The following is a 21,544-nucleotide window of genomic DNA, read 5'->3' on the forward strand; positions in this document are numbered from 1 at the left end:
TTTTTTAACGAACCCCTTAACGCTGGTCAGACAAAGCAAACCTGCGTCGTTTCGTGTGCCTCTGAATCAAAGGTTGGTGAACAAGGGTGGGTTGTTTTGGCGCATGTTTCTGTCGAAGTAGGGCGAGTTACATTGCTGGAACGCATTTACATTCATTTTAAACACATTTGGGTATGCTTTGTTTTCCCATGAAGACAAGTTTTACTATTCTGCACATTAAAACCGTTTGTAGTAACGACAAAAGTAGCACCATGTAAATGAATTCAGTGCTGGATGATGATAAGATTAGAAGCTAAATAAAGGAACACAAAATATAATAAATGACCAAATAAGCTAAATAAATAATACACAAACGCACAGAGATCTAAAAGTATTTTTATTGTACGTTTCAATCACGTTGCGGGTTTCAGTTCTGTTTCCCCCAACACGGAACCATTTGAATTGGTTACAAAACGAGAATGCTTCGAACGATGATATGGGCATGGTTTTTTTTTGGATAAGTTTCTGCTAATGGCGCCAGGTATATCTGTGCGGTACGGCGATCTTATTGAAAAGTATATTACACCTAAACTATCTTTAGATCTAATGTTATTCTTAACCCTGCGTTTCCCATCAGCAGAAACACATTACAAACACATTTATATTTAAAAGTAGTATCGGCAAAAGATAATAAACACACGGAATAAAATTGAATGAATGTAAAAACCTAATTGTGTGTTGATTACTTCTCGTTGTACTGGCCTTGAGTTATTGGAGTCGAGAAAATTCCTCCTTCCTTCCTTGCAATAAATCAATAAAATTCGCTTGTTTTGTATAATCCGCACAGATACTAAAGATGAGCAAACGCTAATTCCAATCATGGGTACTGTAAACTACACTGATAAAGTTGACAACATCGAGAGCGGAGAATTGCTTATTTCAAAAGCCGAACACCAGCTGGATGCGCCAGACTTGAGGGATCAAATGTTATCATCATCAGTGCATTCAGCGATAACGTCCAGACTTGCACTACTCCGAAAGCTACAGGGCGACAATCGCCTGCCGGATCTAACGATCATTGATCGTCGACGACGTTCATGCAACGAGCGCGTGACGAGCAATGGTAGTAATTTTAGCAGACTACCGTCGCCGTCCCGCTGCGACACGTCCAGCGATGTGGAGGACATGGTGTTGGTGCCACTGCAGTGCGAATTTTCCCCTGATTCGTTAGCCGATGCGAGTGTTACCAATTATGCTAACAACCGTGACGATACGTCAAAGGACTTGGTCGTTGTCCGTTCGGTTAACACAGGAAGGCGCCGTACACGCAAAACCATCTCACCAGACGACCCAGCCGAAGCCTTGACAGAAATGTCGGTCCGCGGGCTCGATCTGTTCCGCTATGCGGCCATCCGGGATGGAGTCTATCACTGTTTGGAGTGCCGCAAGATGTCTCTGTATAAAACATTCAAAAACAAGTACAGCTTTCAACGGCACGCCTTCCTCTACCACGAGGGCATTAAAAGGAAGGTGTTTCCGTGTCCGGTTTGTAACAAAGAATTCTCGCGCCCAGACAAGATGAAGAACCACTTGCGCATGACACATGATCCGCATGCTACGAAGAAGGACTTTGCAATGTGCGGATCCAAGTTCGCGAGCCATCCGAGCTCCGAACTGTCCCAGCTGCCAATGCACTCCCAACTGCAGCAGTTCCAACAATCGCCAAATGAATCGAAGCCAGAACAAATTAACGACGCAAATCATTGGGACTACTCCGAGGATGATCACAAACGACGGCAGCAGAAGCAAGATGTCCTGAAGATAAGAAGCGTGGTCAATGCCATTACGCTTCGTCAACTGCAACAAATTCAGCAACAGCACCAGGAGAAGGAGCAATCAAATGTAGAACACCAGGACAATATACCAGACCTCGAACAACGAACGATCTCAAATATGAAACTAAAATCGACCGTGCCACCACAGCTGATTGTACTCAACACAATCGGTAGCCAGTAACCGAACGGGGTAATATACTTACGTGTAGATATACATTATTCGCGAACTATTTGTAGACGAAAAAAAGGCATACGTTCCGTTTTCGTTGTGTGCCCCAAATTGACTAGAGCACAGGTGCCATGTTGGAATTGAGTTGCATATTTTCATCGGTGTTTGAATCACAAACTACCTGTAAATAGATTGTGCATCCAAACACCGAATAGTCATGTTTAAGACGATCTTCTTTTATAGTGGTAAGTTTATTATAGTTTCTTATAATATTAGGAAAAAGGAAGGCCCAGTGTTACTTCGAACTGAAATTTAACCTGAATACTCAAAGGCATCTAATACTCATACTGTTGAGCTAATTGAATCAAACAAACATTCATTTTTCGTGAGTGAGAGTAAAAGACTACAGTGGAACCTCGAAGCACAAACTTTGTAAGATCTCTTAAGGTGTAAAATAACTGCTAACAGTGTCTCGCTATTGTGCATTTGACCATACGTATAGAGGATTTGATTAACTTTCCCCTCTTGATTATTGATTAACGGCTAGGCCGATTTTTTTACTTCACTCATCTATATGCGTTCAGCTGAACTTACGTATGAATATTTCATTTAGCGAAACGAACATTTTATAGGTATAAACAACGAAATCCAAACTTACCTTTTTCATCAGCTTTTCCAGTTTAACCTATGCAAAGTTCTAATATTTGCACATGCATTTATATCTGGCCGTTCGTTCAACGAATTTCAGTATTTTTTTTTTCTTTTGCGATATTTTGTTCCTTATAATTTGCGCACAGGTTCAGGTTAAAAAAGACTCATTTAAACGAGAACAATAATTTCAATATAACGCACAAATGGAAAATGTTACTACAAGCATCAAATCAGTCTCTCTAAGAGACTTGCTGCAAAAGATATAATGTATGGATTGATACATGAATTTATCCATTCTAATCGAACTATTGGTAACTGCTAATAACGCTGTTTAATCGTGGATACTGAAAATGCTACATATTATTTTACATAACATTTCTCGCATGAAATCACGCGCAGAATTCCGTGACGTGACTTTCGCATAAAGTATACTTCGTACGCAATACGCGATATTTCAAGATAACACAAACCTGAATCCTTCATCATAAGGAATAAGAAACAGTGTGTAAGAAATGCCATGAAATTTTCGATAATCTCATAAGTTTAGCAAGTGCTTGTATCAAAGTTTACAAAATTGTCTTGGAACAGTTCGAAAGGCAACAGCTCAATAAATAATCATAACTAAATGCAACGCCATTGCTGTAGTTCTTTCATTCGTTGTGTATTATTTTGTATTTTGTCAGCTTTAATAAAAACAACTGCAAAACAACAGCTTCATCGCTGCAGAAAGCCGTCCAAATTGAAATACGATAAATATCCTGCATTCATTACATTTTTACAAAACTTAAAATAACTTGGTCACATGTTAAGGGTTTGTGGGCCGCTGTTTATTACAGTAGCTCTTTGTTGCGGTAATAATTCTTTTGTTCGACAACAAAACGGTGCCACTCAACATGATGGAGTAAAGAAAATCTAAAACGTTTTATAACTTGCCGGTCGGGTCAGATAACGTTTCAATTACTAGCCAGGATCGGGCCAAAGTGATGGGTTGTTTGGAATAGCTTCGATTCGCTGCGGGAACGATTGGAAATTCCTGTCATTTAGCCGATCTTTTCGTTAATTTGACCTGGTCTCACGAAAGATCAGCCGGATTGAACTTGTCGGTGTCGAACTGTTGCAGTCCTTCGCGTATGCTGTACCTTTCTTCTATTTTCGGTACTCGGGCTGACCGCGTCGTTAGAATACCCAGGACTGTCATACGGGCCGAATTACAGCTTCATGTTAAAGCTACAGAGCTTTAGCTCTAGGAGGCTGCCACCACGCCCGGATTTATGGGTGCATTTATCAATGTATTTCGACGAACTTAAAAAGAAACTATTTCTTGCTCATGCACTCGGAGTAAGCCTTGGAAAACGGCTCCACGATCCGTTGCCCCTGCTCGGGCCATAGGTAGAACACTTGTAAAGGTACAAGAACGAGTATCGACCATCGGTACGATCAGGTGTTAAACGTATGATAGCCCTAAACTTTATTGCTCTTTCAAAATAGGGGACAATCGTCGCACTTCGCTTAGCTTACGCAGCAAAAGAAAACTAATTACAGAAAAACCTTGATAAAAAATTGCTCCGAGCTTGATACCAAAAAACGAACTCTAATCATTCACACACACTTACCATAAACGCTCGTCAAAATCATTCGAAACCGATGAAAGCCAATTTGTCAGTTTCGATCGGATGGTGTATGGTCATATTATGTTTCCATCTATTTTACCTAAAGCGTGAGAAACAAATTAGAGAACAATGATGCGTTTCGTGCTACTTGTGCCCCGCCATAGCAATGTGCTACCTACTTGGAAGGAAACGTAAATTTAAACAAACAACTGACCCACACGTTGAATCATAAGCCTTTTATCTTCACAGGGGGTGGTACGGAAGGATCAAAATAAAACCCAGATATGGGTAGCACGCATCATGCGAGGCATCAACCGCAAAAGGGGAAGCCGAGGAAAACGTGTTTGATCAGCAAACGGTAGAGCAAAAATCGCCACCATAAAGTTGAATGTATTATCCGTTTACTTTCAAACACTTTCGTCTTCGTGTCCTTTGCTTTCATTTTCGAACGTCAAATCGTTGAATGGAGGTCAAATGCAAAACTTGTTTTTCGGTCGTAGCCAAAAGGATTCAATCGGATCGTGTTTAATCTTGTTGCAGCGGGCACTGTGGACAGAGGTAGATCTCCAGTGCAGGTCGTCGAGCCGTAGCGCACAGGTAGCTACAGGGGTACGGACAGGTGGGCACAGATATGAAGTCAAAACAAAAACGCGCATAATTTTGCCTGTATTTGTTTTACTTACCGTTACGATGTTTTCGTCTCGTTCTGTGCGTTTGCTGCGCACGAAGAGGTTCGGAATCTGGCTACCCGCCGGCTTGCCTTAAAACAACTTCTATCCACTGTAGGACCATCAGTCTTCGCACAGCAGCGCCAGCAGACAGTGATTGTGGCAGATACGAACATTCGATCAGTACGTTGTGTCTACCGTAGAAGTTCTGCTATCCGGTCGAAGATGTCCAACGAATCGAACTTCAACCGTTCATCGCCGCTGCGAATTCCCGTGAAGCCCTGCCGGAAACTACAAACGAAACACCATTCAACGGATGTGCCACAGTTGGCCGTGCAGCTGTTACGGTCACTGCACAACGATCGCCGGCAATCTGTCGTGTCACGTCGCCTTAGCATCGGAAAAACAGTTCATCAAACAGTAGATCTGCTGGATCGATCATGCATGGATCAGTTCGACGACAGTTTCACGCTGAACCTGGATGGTTCGCAACCACTCACGCCACGCAAATCGCCCCATTTGATTCGCCGACCATCGATTTCGCATCTCAACAAAAAACACAAGGCCAACGTCAGTTCCGCAACCAACTATCCTGCCGGAACCAGCGCGGGCATTGCCTCGCGTAAAAAGGTCAGCAGTGTACGCAAGCGCATGATAAGTACGATGCGCAAGGTTTGGTCGAGCCGTCGCACAGGATATAGTAAACTGTAGGGCACACGATCGACACACGCGGGGCGAACTGTGATAGGCGCACAATGTAGAAATTAACACAATATAGAATTAATTAGAAATTAATTCCTTTAAGCGTGAGCGAGTAAATTGTATAAGAGTAGCAGAGCTAGAAGTATTATATCGAGAAAAAGTGCTAGGGGAAGTACAATGAACGAAAATAAAGAACAATAAAGACTACATACTTTCAAATTTAAATTCATGAATGCTTTTTCCATGTGGTAAATACCAATGGGGCGTATATTTTTTTTCACCAAGTTCAACGGTTACGAGCTCAATCAGTTTGAAATCGATTCGAGCATGTCATCCGGCCATCTGACAGCGGTTTGTTTATTTTTGAAAGGTGTGGAAGCATGCTGAGTTTCGTTCGATAGCGAGTAAATTTTGCGGGTCGTTACAACGAAACGACCAAACTTTGAAATGGAATTGGAGGAGAGCACCGTCTTGACGCCGCTGGTTGGGCAACGTGTCTACTGGACATCTTTGGTGGTAATGTAACACATAATAACCACCCTTATAGAACTGTGCACTGATTCCCAATTTCTTCCATCAGGCTGGCGGAGTGGCTGGACTGTTGGTGGACGTGGTGCTATTTCCAATAGACACCATCAAAACACGCCTACAAAGTGAACGAGGCTTCATCGCGTCCGGCGGATTCAGAGGCATTTACAAGGGACTGGCACCGACTGCTGCCGGTAGCGCACCAACTTCGGCCCTGTTCTTCTGCACCTATGAGGGGCTGAAAGTTAACCTGCGCCAGTACGCCACTCCCGACCAGATGCCGTACGTGCACATGGTTTCGGCAGCGGCCGCTGAAGTCGTTGCATGCCTGATACGTGTACCGATCGAGATTGCAAAACAACGCCGACAAGCGCTATTGCATAAGGGCAACATGTCATCGTTAGAGATTCTGTACGGGGCACTTCGCAAAGAGGGCATCCGGAGAGGTCTATACCGTGGCTTCGGAACAACCGTAATGCGCGACGTGCCCTTTTCGCTGATACAGTTTCCCCTTTGGGAGTATTTCAAACAACACTGGAGTACTGTTACCGGTACTCCGTTGACACCGGTGTCTGTGGCGATTTGTGGTGCTGTATCCGGTGCCGTTGCGGCCGGTTTGACTACACCGCTCGATGTTGCAAAGACACGCATTATGCTGGCCGAGCAGATGGAAAATAAACGCGGCATGGGTCGGATACTGCGTGGTATCTACCGTGAACGTGGTATCCGGGGTGTGTTTGCAGGTTTCGTACCACGTGTGATGTGGATAACGCTTGGTGGTGCCATCTTTTTCGGCATGTACGACTTCACGCGACGACTGCTGGATATGGACCCAGACCGGTAACTGAAAATCAAACCGACGTAACCTGACCAAAGAACATCAGTACTAGGTACTGCCAAATGATAGCTAGTGGTAATGTTGAGTAGAATAGCCTTTATTGGCGAACTGTGTACATGAATAAATGTATATCCTTAACGGTGCGTATGCACAAAACCCCTGCACCCTGCTATGGCAAATGATATTATATCACATAATAACCAGACGAAGGATTCAACGACTCATTGGAATGCTGTCGACGCTAGGCTCGCTCAAGACGAATCCGTTCCTCTTTTCAATCCATTCTCATCACTAACGACGGCACCGGTTAAGTGGGGCACCACACTAATTGTATTAGGCAAAAAGCTCCTGGCTACCGTCGTACCTGCCAGCAGTACGATCAACGCCAATCTTGCCTTGTTGCTCTCCGAGACGCAGCTTGGCACCCCTCAGAAGATAATCTGTCTCTCGCTCCTCCCGTTCCTCTTCCATGTCCGAATACTCGAAGCTGAAGCTGGGTACGTAATGATAGTTGGACATAATCTTATGACGCCGTCTAGCCATCAGGTAAACCTACGGATGGGTAATAACTCAACGTGACGACCTTGCTAATCGAATACTTTTTACTTCACTTACAATCACAGACAGCAGCACAATCGTTGCGAGTACGGCCAGAGGTATAAACAGAAAGTATAAGTTTTCTGAACGATCGGTGTTTCGCTTAACGATCACACTACCTTCCGTTACCGATACGGAAGTGGCCAGCGTGATGTTCGAAGCAATCGTATCATACGACGGAATCGGTACTGGTGCTAGCGTTGGGTTTGGATTCATCGTTGCTTTCACACAAAACACAAAACAGTGACGAAATAATACTATATAGTAAACCACGTTTTCAGTGCATTGCCTTCGCGGACAATCGCTGCTCTGGTAGACGACGCTCTGTTCTGAACGTTTTCGCTCACTCACGAGGGCAGGTCCTGCATTACCGCGCAATGCACAATGTGTGCTGTTTGTTTTGGGATGGATTTCTGTAATTTAATTAGGGACTTTGGCAGGTGGACAGGTGTATGTGGGAAGCACAAAGCCTCGGTTGTCTTTTTGTTTGATGTTATGTTTGCTTTGTTGCACCTTATCGTTGAATAAAAGGGGAAGTTTCAAAAGAAAGTGACATTTCTATCGTACATTCGTACGCACACCTGTAGCTTCTTCTGATAACGGGTGACATTTGCATGTGTGCGAAATGGATTCTGCGATAATGGCCGATTCCAAAAACTCTGTCGGAGTATCTCGTTTCGTGGAAATGGCTGTCGAGGGCGAGGGATAAGCATTTTCCTTCAGAGCCTAACGGATAACCAAGAATATTATTAGCAATAACCTGTTGGAACTTGGGTGTTGAAGTCTTCCCAAAGAGACCAGCTTTCGGATGCGATTCAATACACTACTAACTTTCGCAGCAGTTTCGTGTAAATCGTCGATACATTTTCCTAATACAGAAAAAGTTTTACATTTGTGCCCCGGGATTGGTGTGCGCATTTGTTTAAAAAATTGTAAATATAAATACGTTCCACATTTGTAAAAGGTTGCTGGCTCGGACGGAACGACGGTAGAATAGAATGTCTCCGATTCAAACGTAAACCGGTTTGCACGCCGGAATGATTATAGCTCTTCGTACCGAGGCCGAGTTTTGAGATACACGTACACCACAATGCACAGGAACATCACCACAACCGTGGGAAAGACCACCGTTTTGAGTTGTTCCTGGATTTTTTGGTTTTCCTCTCGCCTTTCCTGGCGCTGTTTGCGCGATTCCTTCGTTTGTCCACCACGCAGTTTACGCATTTTGTCGAGCTATCGAACGGTCTGTTCCCACGCAAAACTTTACCCAGAAGAAACGGTTGTGATTTGCTAAAACAGAGATAAAGGTGCAATCATTATTGATAACCGGAACGAGCTGCTGATATGTACGCAGGGCTCGCATGACCTAGAAGCCGGCAAAGTGCCACGCTGGAATCTGTCGAACGCCCAAAGTGTTCCTGTTTAAATCTATGTGACTAAGTAACATACCAATTTCTTTACCTTGTAAAATTTTTATAATAAATTGCTCTGGGGTTTTTGCTGTGCAGTTGTATCACAGCTGTTTCAAACTGGCTTTATGGAAAAAAGTTTACCAATCGTCACGTTATCGATGTGATGTTGTGATGTGTGGTACTTTTGGCGAGTGACAAATCATCATCTAAAATAAACAAACGAGAAACAGCTTCCACTTATGTTTAGTACAAGGCGATGTTCGATGTTTTTACATTTTAAGTGTTCTAAAGAATTAAATTTACAATTTGAAGTTAAAATTTATGGTGCATTTACCTTCCATTTTGGATATTGGATTTATTTCGTCCTTTTTTTATTATCTAGAAATCATAATTTAGAAGGCTGCGTTCTATATAGTGGAATAAACTCACATGAATTTTTCCAAAACTATGAGTTTTGTTGTCGGTGCATTCACAAATAATCAACGATGTGAATATCTAACTATCTTGCATCACTACAAAGTATATTGAATTGCCAACGCTGTACATAGTAGCTTATATTCTACAAATTATATTGTACACCTTTGTTATACATGGTTCTATTCACATTTCTGTTACTTCGTGTTATCCAAAAAGTCCTTGGCTTCATTGATTTTCGCCGCCAGATATGGTGATCCGCCACGGTCGGGATGGTTTAACAACATAATTTTCTTATGCGCATCTTTTATCTAGGATAAAAAACGTTAAATCCGTATATCAATGTAACAACGTTAAGGCGCAATCCTTATCGGTTATTGCGTACCTTTAATTTCGATGCCGATGGACTAACGCCGAGAATAAGTGACGCTTCGCGTTTACTCATTTTTGGTTCAAATCCACCGCGGTAGTATTTCGAGTTCGCCATCATTTCCGCGTCGAATTTCGGCATATTTTTGAGGGCTTCCTGCATTTTCGATGCTGCGTTCGGCATTTGACGCATCAAAATTCGTCCACCGTACCCGACCACAGCCAGGCCCAAACCAGCCAGAATTATTGAAGACGTCTGAAAGCAAGGAGTTATAGTGAGCGAACTATCACAATAAACTTAAGAACTGCCGGATTTACCATATTTTTTAAGGTTTACCAAAACGGACCACACTGCGAGTTACGTGTGTTTCTCAGCCGCACAAAATAATAACAAAGTCCTTCCGTCAGTGCGAGGAAACTGACAGCACGAAGAGCTGATTGACAGCTGGTGTTGTACTAAAAGTTGTTCAGTGGCCGGAAGGCGGCTCGAGCTGTCATACGACAGGCACTTCCGTTCTTTTTGATCGTGAAGTGTAACCATGGCGGTCGGCAAAAATAAGGGTGTCTCGAAAGGAGGCAAGAAAGGTTCGAAAAAGAAGGTCGTGGACCCGTTCACGCGCAAGGATTGGTACGATGTGAAAGCACCGAACATGTTTAAGAACCGCCAGGTTGGCAAAACCCTCGTTAACCGTACCCAGGGTACGCGCATCGCATCCGACGGGCTGAAGGGCCGCGTGTTTGAGGTGTCGCTGGCCGACTTGCAGAACGAGCCCGACGCAGAGAGATCTTTCCGCAAGTTCAAGCTGATTGCCGAGAGCGTGAACGGTCGTGATGTGCTTACCAATTTCCACGGTATGGACCTGACGACCGACAAGTTGCGGTAAGTGAGTTGGCAGCCGACGCCGTATGCAGCGTCGTCTGCACCGGGCGGCGTATGTGTGTATGTGGACACAACAATCCGGCAACGTAGTTCAGTGCAAATGCAAAGTTTAATCCGTGTAACGGGCTGTATTTCTTTCTTACAGATCCATGGTCAAGAAATGGCAAACCTTGATTGAGTGTTCGGTCGATGTGAAGACCACCGATGGCTATATGCTGCGCGTGTTCTGCATCGGCTTCACCATCAAGGACTCGGTTTCGCAGCGCAAAACCTGCTACGCCCAGCATTCGCAAATCAAGAACATCCGCCAGCGAATGACCACTATCATCAAGCGTGAGATCATCAACTCGGATCTGAAGGGCGTCGTGGAGAAGCTGCTCCCGGACTCGATTGCCAAGGATATCGAGAAGGCATGCCAGGTCGTGTACCCGTTGCACGATGTTTACATTCGTAAGGTAAGGATATCCGACGGAATTTGTGGAACGGCCGAGTGAAACAAGATACCCTGTGACCGCTAGAGCGAGTGTGACCTTGTCCGATCCGTGCCGTCATTGTTTGGCTTGTTCTCTCGTGTGTTGCAGGTTAAGGTACTGAAGAAGCCACGATTCGACCTGTCCAGCTTGCTTGAGCTGCACGGCGACGGTGGTGGCAAGGCTGCCGAAGTGTCGACCGGAGCTGCCGAAGGTGGCGTCGTCGTCGACCGTCCGGAAGGCTACGAACCACCGGTACAGGAATCCGTCTAAAACCTTCTTCAACGTGGTTGTAAGGCGACGAGTCGGTCACAGTTCAGTGTGCCGGCTCACCTTTCGATTCTTTTCCGTTTTCGGGTGGTGTGTCCGGCCTGTAGAAGTAAATGTATGAGGAGCGATTCGAGTATGGTTGGTGTCGATCGGAATCGAAGCACTGTGTTGAGGGCAGGCAAAAGAAAAATTGAAAGCAAATACAACCGACGGGGTGTTGTGTACGGAAGAAAATCGGCATTGTGATTTATTCTATATTTTTCGTCGATCAGTGTTCATAATAATTTATGTTACATTCTTATCCACTTGAAAGAAATAGACGGTGCAGGGATATTGTCCTCGTAAACATTTCGTAAGTATCGTTCTACAAATCACAATTATTTGTAAACATCTAATGTAAATCCGTTTTCCACAGGAAAGCAGGAAAGGAAAGGAAAGTAGGCTGTGCCTGCTGTTTGCAACACACAAAGTAAGTATAGTGATTTCAAATTGTTTGAAGGAAAATGATGACTGAATCTCTTTTTCAATCTTTGTCGATGATGATTTCTATAATAACTGTTATTTCTCGTCGCTGAATTTTTTTAATTATGAACGAGATAAATGATTCCGTCTGAATTTGCTTCCAAATATTTGAATTTGATGAACTCGAAGATGAAATATGCAGCTTAATTTTTAATGAAAATATTGCATTTTTCTGTTTATTTTTCACAGGTTGTACTAGCTTGTTGTACAGGTTGTTCTTAAGGTGAGTTTGTTTGTAGCAATAAGTAACAAAATTTGCCCAAATTAGTGTGATGATTTACCAGCTCTCTGATTTACCAGCTCTCTTCGATAGAAACATGAAGAAAATTTGTTCCTAATTCCTACGCGTTATTATTTAAACTACTGAACGAGGCAGAAAACTTTGAAAAAATGTGTGTTCCGAAGAAGCTTCTAAATAAGTATTTCATTTGTTTTTTGCAGATGTCGATCATAGCAACCACAGTATATGGCTTTTGAGCAAAGTTCCTGAGTGACCATTCCACGAGTGCCGTTTTTACGAATTGTAATCATTCACCTGGTAAGTTGTTAATTCTACTATTCCCTAAAAAGACATCTTGGTCCTTAAACTGATGATACAGATGACGAGTCTGAGGCTCAACTTCACCACAACAGCTATATCGTTACGTTCTGTAATGGTTAGATGTTACAGAAGTGCTCCTCAAGATGGAAACAAAATAAGCTGACACCGCCCATATATTCTATGCAGCAAAATCAGCCCATATTTTTATTGAGATGAATAACGTGTTGACGATTCGCTTTTTCAGATTCACACATCGCCGTGCTATTTAATCTGCCGGGTCTAGCGAATCTATAACGAATTTCGGTAAGTTTCAAAACACCAGATTCATAAGTAACAAATACATACCGCTGAGTATGATGAAACTCGATGACGAGACTGAGGATACACTTCATTACGATATCTGCCACATTGTTACGTTATGTAATGATTTGATGTCATTGAAGTTTTCTTAAGACGTTAAAGGCATCTGACATTTGTTATATAAGAACAAAAGACTTAACATGAAACTGTTTTGTTGTTTACGCTAATTCATATATTTTTCTCCATTTTAGGTGAACCGATTTGGTGATTCAACTGACTACAGCTGTTCCGTGGAGTATGTGTTTATATCAAACGACTCTATGAAGATTCAAATGTCATACGTGATGTAAGGCGATCGGCAGCTGGTATTTACTACTTGAAATAAATCATTGTTTTAAATAAACATTCGGGTTCAAATTGATTTAATGCACTAGTTTATATCACAATAATTGAGAACAAACACGATAAAGTAAATGTTTCATTGCGGCCGTCTTTAGCAAAATTGTATTTGCACATCATTGACTGTATCTTATTTGATTTGTAAGACCAATATTTACGAAAGAACTACCATCGTGCACCGAAGCAGATTATTAATGCATGTTGTGTAGGTGCATTTTACACGCGTCGCTCATCCCGCTGAAACGGAATTACTATAAAACGGGGCACGGAACCGTTACCGTTATCCAACATGTTGTCGCAGAGCGTAGCAGTGAAATTCGATCCAAATGGCGATTTGGCACAGAGCAGTCCTACCGATTCGCTGCTCAATTACCTTGTGTTACGATATTTTGCCCACTACTTCGCCGTTTGTATAATAAAGGCACGAAAAGACGACAGTCTAAGCCACTTTGCCGCTCCAATACCGACCATCGTGATTGAAACCGACCACCGTTTCGAGCAACTGTTCTTGTTGGCCGTCGATGCTGGATGCCAGGTACAAGTCAGGGTATTCCGCCAGTCGGCGATATCCGTGGGCCATCCAAATCCCTGTCATTAAATATGAACTCCTTTTTGTTTGCAAGGCATTCATCGTGACCGAGCAAACCGCGAAGCCGTTCTTCGATGCTTTTCTCCCGGTGCACGATGCAGCATCGCAGCGGTCGGTGCAGAAGCGGTTGATCGTTGTGCTGAGCCCGAACTCGTCCGTTTTTGCTACAATTCATGAAACGCTCGTTATAGAGGGTAGGTACGAACGGAGCTGATTCCTTTTCCACCAGCCGTGGAGTAAGTTGCAAGTTTACGCGATTTTACAGAAATTCCGGACACCTTACTGATACTTCCAATAGTACAAAGTGACCAGAAATTAGAGCGTATAGAGCTATACACGGTGGACATTTACGACGGAGACCCGATTGCCATCGTGCCCCGGTTGATCGACGTGCTCGAGGAAGCGAAAGAATGGTTCATGAAAACCCGTGACGATCCCAGCAACGATCATTTTCCCGACAAGTTTGCAGACATGCATCGAAGGCGTTTGCGGCTCGGAACTGTACCCTACTTGCCGAACGCGCATGTTGCGGATGTGGTAGGGTTTTTCGCGCCTTTTAATGTTTCGATTAACGATTTCTTTAATAGTGTGTTCCGCTTTACCGTGTTCCAAATTGTATCGTTGCGTTCTGTGCGAAGCAGCCGCTGGGGAAAGGAAACGCCCGCTACATACTCCCTACGAAACCGAACGTTTCGGCTCAAGTCGATGGAACGGAGCTTTGGCTCGTTGTGCTGTTCTGTGAGATCACTAACTGTACGACGGAAGTTATGATGGGTAGGTGAATGCTACAGATGCATCCTTTTTGCTTTCATCACGGAGTCACAGTGTGACGAAAATTTAAATTATTAATTATACGTCCGTTCTATTCCCTCGCGCAGCATCGGAATGGGGCACTGTATTTGAAAATGGTACCAAAATCGGATTAATCGGGGCTCCCGCCAAACGCCAGGTTGACATCATACTCGGTGGTCTCTATTCTTGGTACAGTAGCTTCGGGTTCCTGGCGTTTACGGCCGTCCACTCGCGATCCGGCTGCACGTGCATCGTACCGAAGCCGCATCTAGTGACCAACTGGCGGACTCCGTTCCTTTCGTTCACCGGGTCACTTTGGTGTGCTGTTTCGCTTGCGTTCCTGTCCGGTGCGATAGCCATACTGGTGGTGTCACGCAGTCGGCAGCGCATACTGCAGCTGGCCGGTGCCGCTGCACCGGTCACTTTCAGTGACTCAGTGCTGCTAATGATCGGTTTCTTCATGGAGCAGACCGTGCCAATGCCGCACGAGCTGCTCGCCTCGTGCGTGCTCTTCACGACCCTCATGTTTGCCGGCTTCATGATCGGCAGCAGCTACAACGGGGGACTAGCGAGCACGATGATTGTGCCACAGTACGAACACTGTATCAACACTGCACACGAGCTGGCCGAAACTCGTATGACCTGGGTTGGCGTAACCGTATCCTGGATCTACTCGATCCTGTTGGCCGACCAGCCCGATTTGCTGACGCTGAAGCAAACTTTTCGCGAATGGGACGATGATACGATCGAACGACACGGACCCGATCGCGACCTGGCCATCATTGTCGAGCGGATGGAGTACGGCCACTATGCCTTTCCATCCGTGAGTATCGACACGATAAAGTGCCGCCAGATACTGACCGACGACATTTACTGGGAATGGGTTGTGGGCATGTCTACGAAGACGTGGCCAGCACGCGCCCGTTTCGACCGCATGGTGCACGAACTGAAGGCCTTCGGTATCCTGGCACACTGGGAGCTAATCGGAGCGGTCCAGTTTTTGGGTTTGGAGTCTCAGCAAATCATACACTATTCGCGTGACATTCCCAGTGACGATTCCAAACCACTTCGTATATCGAACATTAGCGGTGCGCTTCTGATCCTCGTAGGCGGGCTAGTAATTTCCGCGGTGGTATTTTTCGTAGAACTACTGTGGCACCGTTTAAGTCAATCAATCAAACAGGATTTTCTACATTGCACGGTCCGGTGTTTCATTACAAAATTAGGTTTGCTCGCTGTGAAACCATCAAAATAAGACTTTATCCTACTATTTCCACTTGCACGGTAATTCTGCTTCTGTTTAAAATTGCCGCCAAGGAGTGATATTGAACAACGCAGCATTTATGCGATGTGATGTATTTTGCACAGTATTTAGCAGCTTGTTTGAACGTTCACTTGAATAGTTTGAATGCTTTAAGAAAACATTGGAAAATCCTTAAGCGTTAGATATTGCCAAGTGACTGCGCTTACTTCGCTGAATTTAACTGATCTTTTCTTGGTAATTGTTAGTTGATTTGTTAGCGCGTCAATTACCATGACCGCGATACTTGCTCCTCAAATAAAGTATTGATCACTGCGTGCGTGTTACTAGAACAATTCTCCTACGATCATCACTCGGTGCAACGAGACAATTGTGTTGGACATTTGTTGAACGAATCACGAAACCCAGTCCAGAGACGTAGCATTGTCATCGTAGCAGGCGGAAGTGGCAACATGATTTTGCACAAAACTCAAACGAAACAACTAATCGTTGGCGCTTTTATACAACCGGAAAACGTGTACTACCGCATGATTACCTATTACCAACGGAAGCGTCGTTTGGGAAGTCATTCGCCCACCAGACACGATGGCGTCGCACACGTTTCTGGTAAGAAGTTTCACATCTGTTGTGGGAGTTCTGCTGTTGGCATCGCAGCAACTGGTGAAGTGCGACCTGCTTACACAGAGCGACATGGACCAGATAGCACACGAAATGCGACATATTTGCCTCGCCAAGCATAATATTACGGAAGGTACGGAACGCAAAGGAACGAGAGCTCGAAGGGCCAGAACTTTCATTAATCAAACCCACGCATTACTTTTCCTTCATTCCAGAAATGGCCAACTTTCCTAGTCGGGGTATTTTTCCCGACGACAGAGAGTTCAAGGTTGGTAACAGAGTTAATAATGATGAATCGATGATTAAATTGAAACTACTTTATTTTTAGTGCTATATCGGTTGTCTTATGGATCTTACAAATACGGTACATGTCCGATTCCGTTTTCACCAGATTGCCACCAAAATATCGTTGCTTTTATTTTACCCTGTTCTTCTCCACAGGCCAAAAATGGGAAATTTAGCTACGAAGCGGCCATTCGGCAAATAAACGTGCTTCCGTCCGAGTACAAGGAACCGTTCCGGCACGGAGTCGAAATCTGTCGCAACGCAGCCAACGGAATTGACGATAAATGCGAGATAGCCTATGCGCTGCTGAAGTGCTTTTTTGCCGCGAGCCCTAAATTCTATTTCCCATAAGCGTACGATAGTGTTTTGCAACATTTTAGAGTCATTGGGGCAGTTTCAATAAACAACACACGAGCACTGCTACATTATTTAAAAAAGAAAAATCTGAAAAGAATTTCGGATGATTTAGAAAAACAAAATAAGTTTTACATTACACTATTACACATTTTATTGTATGTTTTTGCTCAACATAAGTAACAGAAAAAGTTTTTTAATAAACGCATCATGACGCACCAACCACGACAATTTTCGTAATATATTTCATGTAAACACGCACAATTAAATGTAAACTTGAAACTCGAACCGTGACGGAGAATCAGAAGTCACTGAGAAACAATTAATCGTAGCTGTTATAGGCTAATTCGTGCTGCAGGCCGGGACAAGTGCAATTTGTCTTTATAAAATCAGCAAATACAGCACAAGGCACGGCCTACATCCGGAGCCCTCGAATTTCTTTTTTTTTATGTTTCTCTGTTTTCTGTTTTTTGAGCTTCCTTCTTCGTTTAAAACTTCTTGCACTAGCATATCGCGAACCGTCATCTTCTTCTGCATATTACCTGCTAAAAGACGAACCTAGTAGTGTCGTTTGCTTAGTGACCTTGCACCTATATTATTTTTTTAGTATTTTGTTATAATTTAATCTTTGTTAAATAAAATAAACAAGTAGTATGAACAATATCGTCGCCTTGCAACATCTAAACCGTTTTATATTATATAATCTTACGCCACCATGTTCCGATTTTTTGTCTTGTTGAAACAACACCTTTCGTAAAATGAAATTTTAATTTGTTCCAAAAATCATCGACAAAAAGAATTCGCAGGAAAAATTGGTTAAACTTTAAAGTCAAAACTTCGTCCACTTTCAGAAAGGCGGACTTTTTGTTACAGTTTTTGAAGTACAACGATACTAATAATTAATAATGTTTTAAGTTTTTTAATATATTTATACTAGCCACAGATAGAGAAAAGTTGCCATTGTATGTTTGTTGCAAGAAAAAAAACGGAACGGTGCCTTGCGAAGAGACAAAAAGGTTTTACGCTGGCTTTTTGTTTTTATTGCTTACTAACTAAGCCTCTAAACATGCAATTTAAATACAAAATTTTAAAAACATTCACGAAGGCTAGCAGAAAGAGCATCTCATTCAATTAGATTATCCATTGATGTCTTTCTCTATTTGGGTTCTTCTAGTCATGCTGCATGTTTTAATTAAATACTGCCTTCAATTAAAGCTTCGGCAGTAAATGTTATATTAACGATCCATCCATCTTTCATGCATCTATTGCGGAAGGCTTTTTTTTCTAAAGGATTCCTTATACAGGAAATAAATTTTACTATTGCTACAAATTTTACGCAACACACGAAAAGAGAAAAATCATTAGCAAATTGATTACTTAAATAACAAGGATGCTGTTTCCTCTTCCTTGGATTGTTTTATTTTCATTATTTTGGGAGATTAGGGTGATTTTAAAAGGCTGCTTACTATTTACATCTCATACTGTTGAACTGTTGGAATTGCCGGAAGCACAACAAATCGCGTACTGTTTGAAGAACTTCTTGCTAAAAAAGGGCTCCGAATGCTGTTTTTTACTTGATCATAACTACTTTTTTATTGCGACTTGCACAATTGTTGTACCTTTTATAAAGGCCATGCTAGAACGAGAACGTGTAACGAGAACGAGAACGTGTAACGAGAACGAGAACGATAACGTAATTGACCGAAACGAAAACCAAACAAACAACAAAAAGGTAATCTGTTCTTTAATTTTAGGAACTATCGTTTTTTATCAATATCAATAACATTTCAAAGATGGTCTAGAACGGAACATAATGAAATTTAACTTGATTTGGATTGTCTTCTTGGTCGAAATTGATTCTACCACTCACATACCGTTGGATTAGTGGGAAGTGGTAGTCCTCTGTTTGCACAGGACAAGAATTCACGTCCACCACAAGCAAGAAAAAAGTAAGGCATCCAAAAAAGCCCCAAAGGAGACGACAAGCGGGCGGAGAGTTAGGTTAGGATGCGAAATGACGATGAAATCCCCAAAGAACCATCACGGCGACCGCTCTCTTGATGTCCATAGCATGTGACGACAGACTCAGACAAAAGCAACCAAAGCACTACATTACGGGCAACCGTGGATCTTGTGATCCTCTAAAAGCCGGAGCCCAAACAGACTAATTTTATGTCTGCTCCTGCTCAAAAGATTCTTTGAATGTTTCGCAAAATGGGGTTTTGGCTATTTCTCGCTGAGACTATAAAAAGTGTTGGTTTTAAACTTTTGTGCGCCTTTTCTACTCTGCATTCATCGCCGCTATCGCCGGCTTTTCCACGATGATCCCCCCATCACTTGCCAGTTTTTGCCATTTGTGATTGAGAAAGAAGGAAAGGAAGGAAAGAACCCCACAAAAGAAGATCCCCTCCTTGATCGATCGTCAACCGACCGAAAAAGAGATCTTCTAAAACTTCCCAAATATTCATAAATTATATGGTGTCCCTCCTCTCGTAAACCATATTCAGGCATTTTAAAAACCACCAGCCAAACAATAAAACAAATACGGCGAAGAGTCGCGTACGAGACAGAACGAGACAGAGAGAAAATAGGCGGCTGTGAAGAAATTAAAAACCTCCCTCTGCGGTACCCTTTTTCTTTGGAAGCGGTTCCTTTCTGTTGTCATTCGCGTTCCGTCAGCCTTCTTTGATCCTATATCTTTATCCGAGAGACAAATAATGGGAAATTTTATTGCAAACCATTGCGTGCCGAAAACGTAACTCCGTCTCGTCTTCGACCGCTTCGTGGCGGCGGCAAAGAATCAATCAATTTTATTATTTATTATTTATTGCATTTATCAATGCAATATGTTTCTAATACAAAAATGCCCATACATTGGGGTTTGCATAAAAGGACACAACCCACGAAGCACTGGTTTGACTTGCTCTGGGGACGACGACTTAGAAGACATCTCCAACAAACACACAACAACTTTGACACTTACTACTAGCTATGTGCTGAACACACCTCCGCGATGCGCTCATTCTCTCGGTTGCAAGGGCAATCCCAAATCGGCAAAGCTCAATCCTCGTTCCTTTGCCTTTATTTCATTAACGGTGCTTTCTTCGGCGGGCGGTCGATTATCCTCGCGCCGATTGGGGCTCCACAAGACCGACCGAACAAGTCAGGTCAATTCTATGCCCTTTTATAAGGAAAGCCCGTCTTTTCTACCGCCAACCGCCACAGTCAAGGGTGCGCGACCTCCTTTTTTATGCTTCGTTAAGCCTCGCGCCGCCGCCGCCTTCTAAGAAAGGGAGAAAGAGGAACACAGCAACGAGATCGCTACAGCCGTGGGCAGCAGCAGAAAAGACGTTCCTCGCAATAATGATGCAATAGACATCACAAAAAGAAACCCCATCATGACCGCGAGACCAGCCACGGCCAACTTGCGCCACGGCGTGGGGACTTCTTCGGCGCCCACGGCAGCGCCACACACACAGGGAACAGGAGGAATGCCCGAGATGTGCGGGACGAAGCGGGCCAGAACGTTGTTTCCGTGATGACGAATCGCGGGCTCTCCTTTACGGCTTGGTCGTTTTCTAGGTTCTCCCGGTGAGTGCGGGCGCACCCCTCACAAGTTAACATACTTTTTGTTCGAACGCATCGCACTTTCAAATGGCTGACCAAGTTGTTACCACAAAAAAGCTCAACTTTTACCAGCCCACAAAAAGAAACAGTCGGGGCTGAGCTCATCCACCCTTTCTATTACGCATTGAACAGCATTTATTGCGCTTTCTTTTCGTCTCGGCCACAAGAAGTTGTTATCCTTCAGCGGTACAATTTCCCACGGAATTTCGGACGACGAGCTGCGCGGACATTTCGGTCAAAAACAGTGCCACTCCGTAGACATCATCGCTTACTTAGATCTTTCACTCGAAGCCACACACAGCAAACTATTCCTTCGTAGTCTTCCTTCTCTGCTTGGTTGAGAGAGATCAGCACAGAGCGCGCATCGTCATCGTCGTCGTCGTGGAAAAACGTGACGAGAGAGGCACACAAGTGGCCACACCGCTGCTGCCCGAGCCACCAAGGGTGGTGGCGGCTAGCTAGGAAAATTAGCTGCAACCCGTTAAACCCCTACATCCCCACCCGGGCATCCTCTGCCTGCCTGCCTTCCCTTTTCTCGAAGCATCCGAGGAAAGATCTCCACACTTCGTTTGATCGGATTGTTGCCGGTGGCTCGCGGTCCGCAGGAGAGTTCAGGGTTCCGTTAGGTGGAATTTTTATGACCAATCCCACCATCGCCCACCGACCGACGTCGCTTACGGGCTTCCCTCTTGCTCGCTTATTGTAGGCATCGACAATTCAAATACTCCTTTTAAACTGCGAGCGGGTCAGTCAACGCATAGTGCACACCACAACTAGAAGCGCAAACGCCTGCAGCAGGGCACTATTTTAGAGCCTCGGAAAGAAGGACACCACAGACCGCCGTTCCGACCAGCAGCGTTCGTT

The 21,544-nt window shown here is 43.8% G+C and overlaps 7 protein-coding genes and 1 long non-coding RNA gene across 8 annotated transcripts; 5 read left to right on the plus strand and 3 right to left on the minus strand.

Annotated features, from left to right (window-relative positions):
* Positions 1–6,047: 6,047 nt before the first annotated feature.
* LOC128271825 (S-adenosylmethionine mitochondrial carrier protein homolog) lies at positions 6,048–7,089 on the plus strand. The gene is made up of 2 exons (XM_053009479.1): positions 6,048–6,130; positions 6,195–7,089. Exons 1-2 carry the CDS (start codon positions 6,062–6,064, stop codon positions 6,984–6,986), a joined length of 861 nt encoding a protein of 286 aa, XP_052865439.1. The 5' UTR covers positions 6,048–6,061; the 3' UTR covers positions 6,987–7,089.
* LOC128271826 (uncharacterized) lies at positions 7,063–8,074 on the minus strand. Its single transcript, XM_053009480.1, has 2 exons — positions 7,596–8,074; positions 7,063–7,532 (listed from the first exon to the last, which is right to left on the minus strand). The coding sequence occupies exons 1-2, from the start codon at positions 7,791–7,793 to the stop codon at positions 7,314–7,316; spliced, it is 417 nt and encodes a 138-aa protein (XP_052865440.1). The 5' UTR covers positions 7,794–8,074; the 3' UTR covers positions 7,063–7,313.
* Positions 8,075–8,438: 364 nt separating this feature from the next.
* Positions 8,439–9,175, minus strand: LOC128273702 (single-pass membrane and coiled-coil domain-containing protein 4 homolog). The gene is made up of 2 exons (XM_053011727.1): positions 9,039–9,175; positions 8,439–8,867 (listed from the first exon to the last, which is right to left on the minus strand). The coding sequence occupies exon 2, from the start codon at positions 8,799–8,801 to the stop codon at positions 8,619–8,621; it is 183 nt and encodes a 60-aa protein (XP_052867687.1). The 5' UTR covers positions 8,802–8,867; positions 9,039–9,175; the 3' UTR covers positions 8,439–8,618.
* Positions 9,176–9,537: 362 nt separating this feature from the next.
* Positions 9,538–10,176, minus strand: LOC128272711 (mitochondrial import inner membrane translocase subunit TIM14). The gene is made up of 3 exons (XM_053010576.1): positions 10,091–10,176; positions 9,789–10,028; positions 9,538–9,714 (listed from the first exon to the last, which is right to left on the minus strand). Exons 1-3 carry the CDS (start codon positions 10,091–10,093, stop codon positions 9,601–9,603), a joined length of 357 nt encoding a protein of 118 aa, XP_052866536.1. The 5' UTR covers positions 10,094–10,176; the 3' UTR covers positions 9,538–9,600.
* A 125-nt stretch (positions 10,177–10,301) lies between these two features.
* Positions 10,302–11,626, plus strand: LOC128274488 (40S ribosomal protein S3a). The gene is made up of 3 exons (XM_053012705.1): positions 10,302–10,652; positions 10,798–11,107; positions 11,234–11,626. Exons 1-3 carry the CDS (start codon positions 10,312–10,314, stop codon positions 11,393–11,395), a joined length of 813 nt encoding a protein of 270 aa, XP_052868665.1. The 5' UTR covers positions 10,302–10,311; the 3' UTR covers positions 11,396–11,626.
* Positions 11,627–12,317: 691 nt separating this feature from the next.
* LOC128274475 (uncharacterized) lies at positions 12,318–13,135 on the plus strand. Its single transcript, XR_008269306.1, has 3 exons — positions 12,318–12,452; positions 12,700–12,758; positions 13,007–13,135. It is a non-coding gene; the product is annotated as an uncharacterized LOC128274475 (long non-coding RNA).
* A 308-nt stretch (positions 13,136–13,443) lies between these two features.
* On the plus strand, positions 13,444–15,790 carry LOC128270067 (uncharacterized). The gene is made up of 5 exons (XM_053007472.1): positions 13,444–13,689; positions 13,778–13,937; positions 14,009–14,280; positions 14,385–14,517; positions 14,622–15,790. Exons 1-5 carry the CDS (start codon positions 13,444–13,446, stop codon positions 15,788–15,790), a joined length of 1,980 nt encoding a protein of 659 aa, XP_052863432.1.
* Positions 15,791–16,381: 591 nt separating this feature from the next.
* LOC128270068 (general odorant-binding protein 72-like) lies at positions 16,382–17,190 on the plus strand. Its single transcript, XM_053007474.1, has 4 exons — positions 16,382–16,547; positions 16,630–16,682; positions 16,743–16,778; positions 16,856–17,190. The coding sequence occupies exons 1-4, from the start codon at positions 16,382–16,384 to the stop codon at positions 17,048–17,050; spliced, it is 450 nt and encodes a 149-aa protein (XP_052863434.1). The 3' UTR covers positions 17,051–17,190.
* The last annotated feature ends 4,354 nt before the right edge of the window (positions 17,191–21,544 follow it).

The sequence above is a fragment of the Anopheles cruzii genome, chromosome 3, assembly GCF_943734635.1.
Source record: "Anopheles cruzii chromosome 3, idAnoCruzAS_RS32_06, whole genome shotgun sequence".
Lineage (NCBI taxonomy): Eukaryota > Metazoa > Arthropoda > Insecta > Diptera > Culicidae > Anopheles > Anopheles cruzii.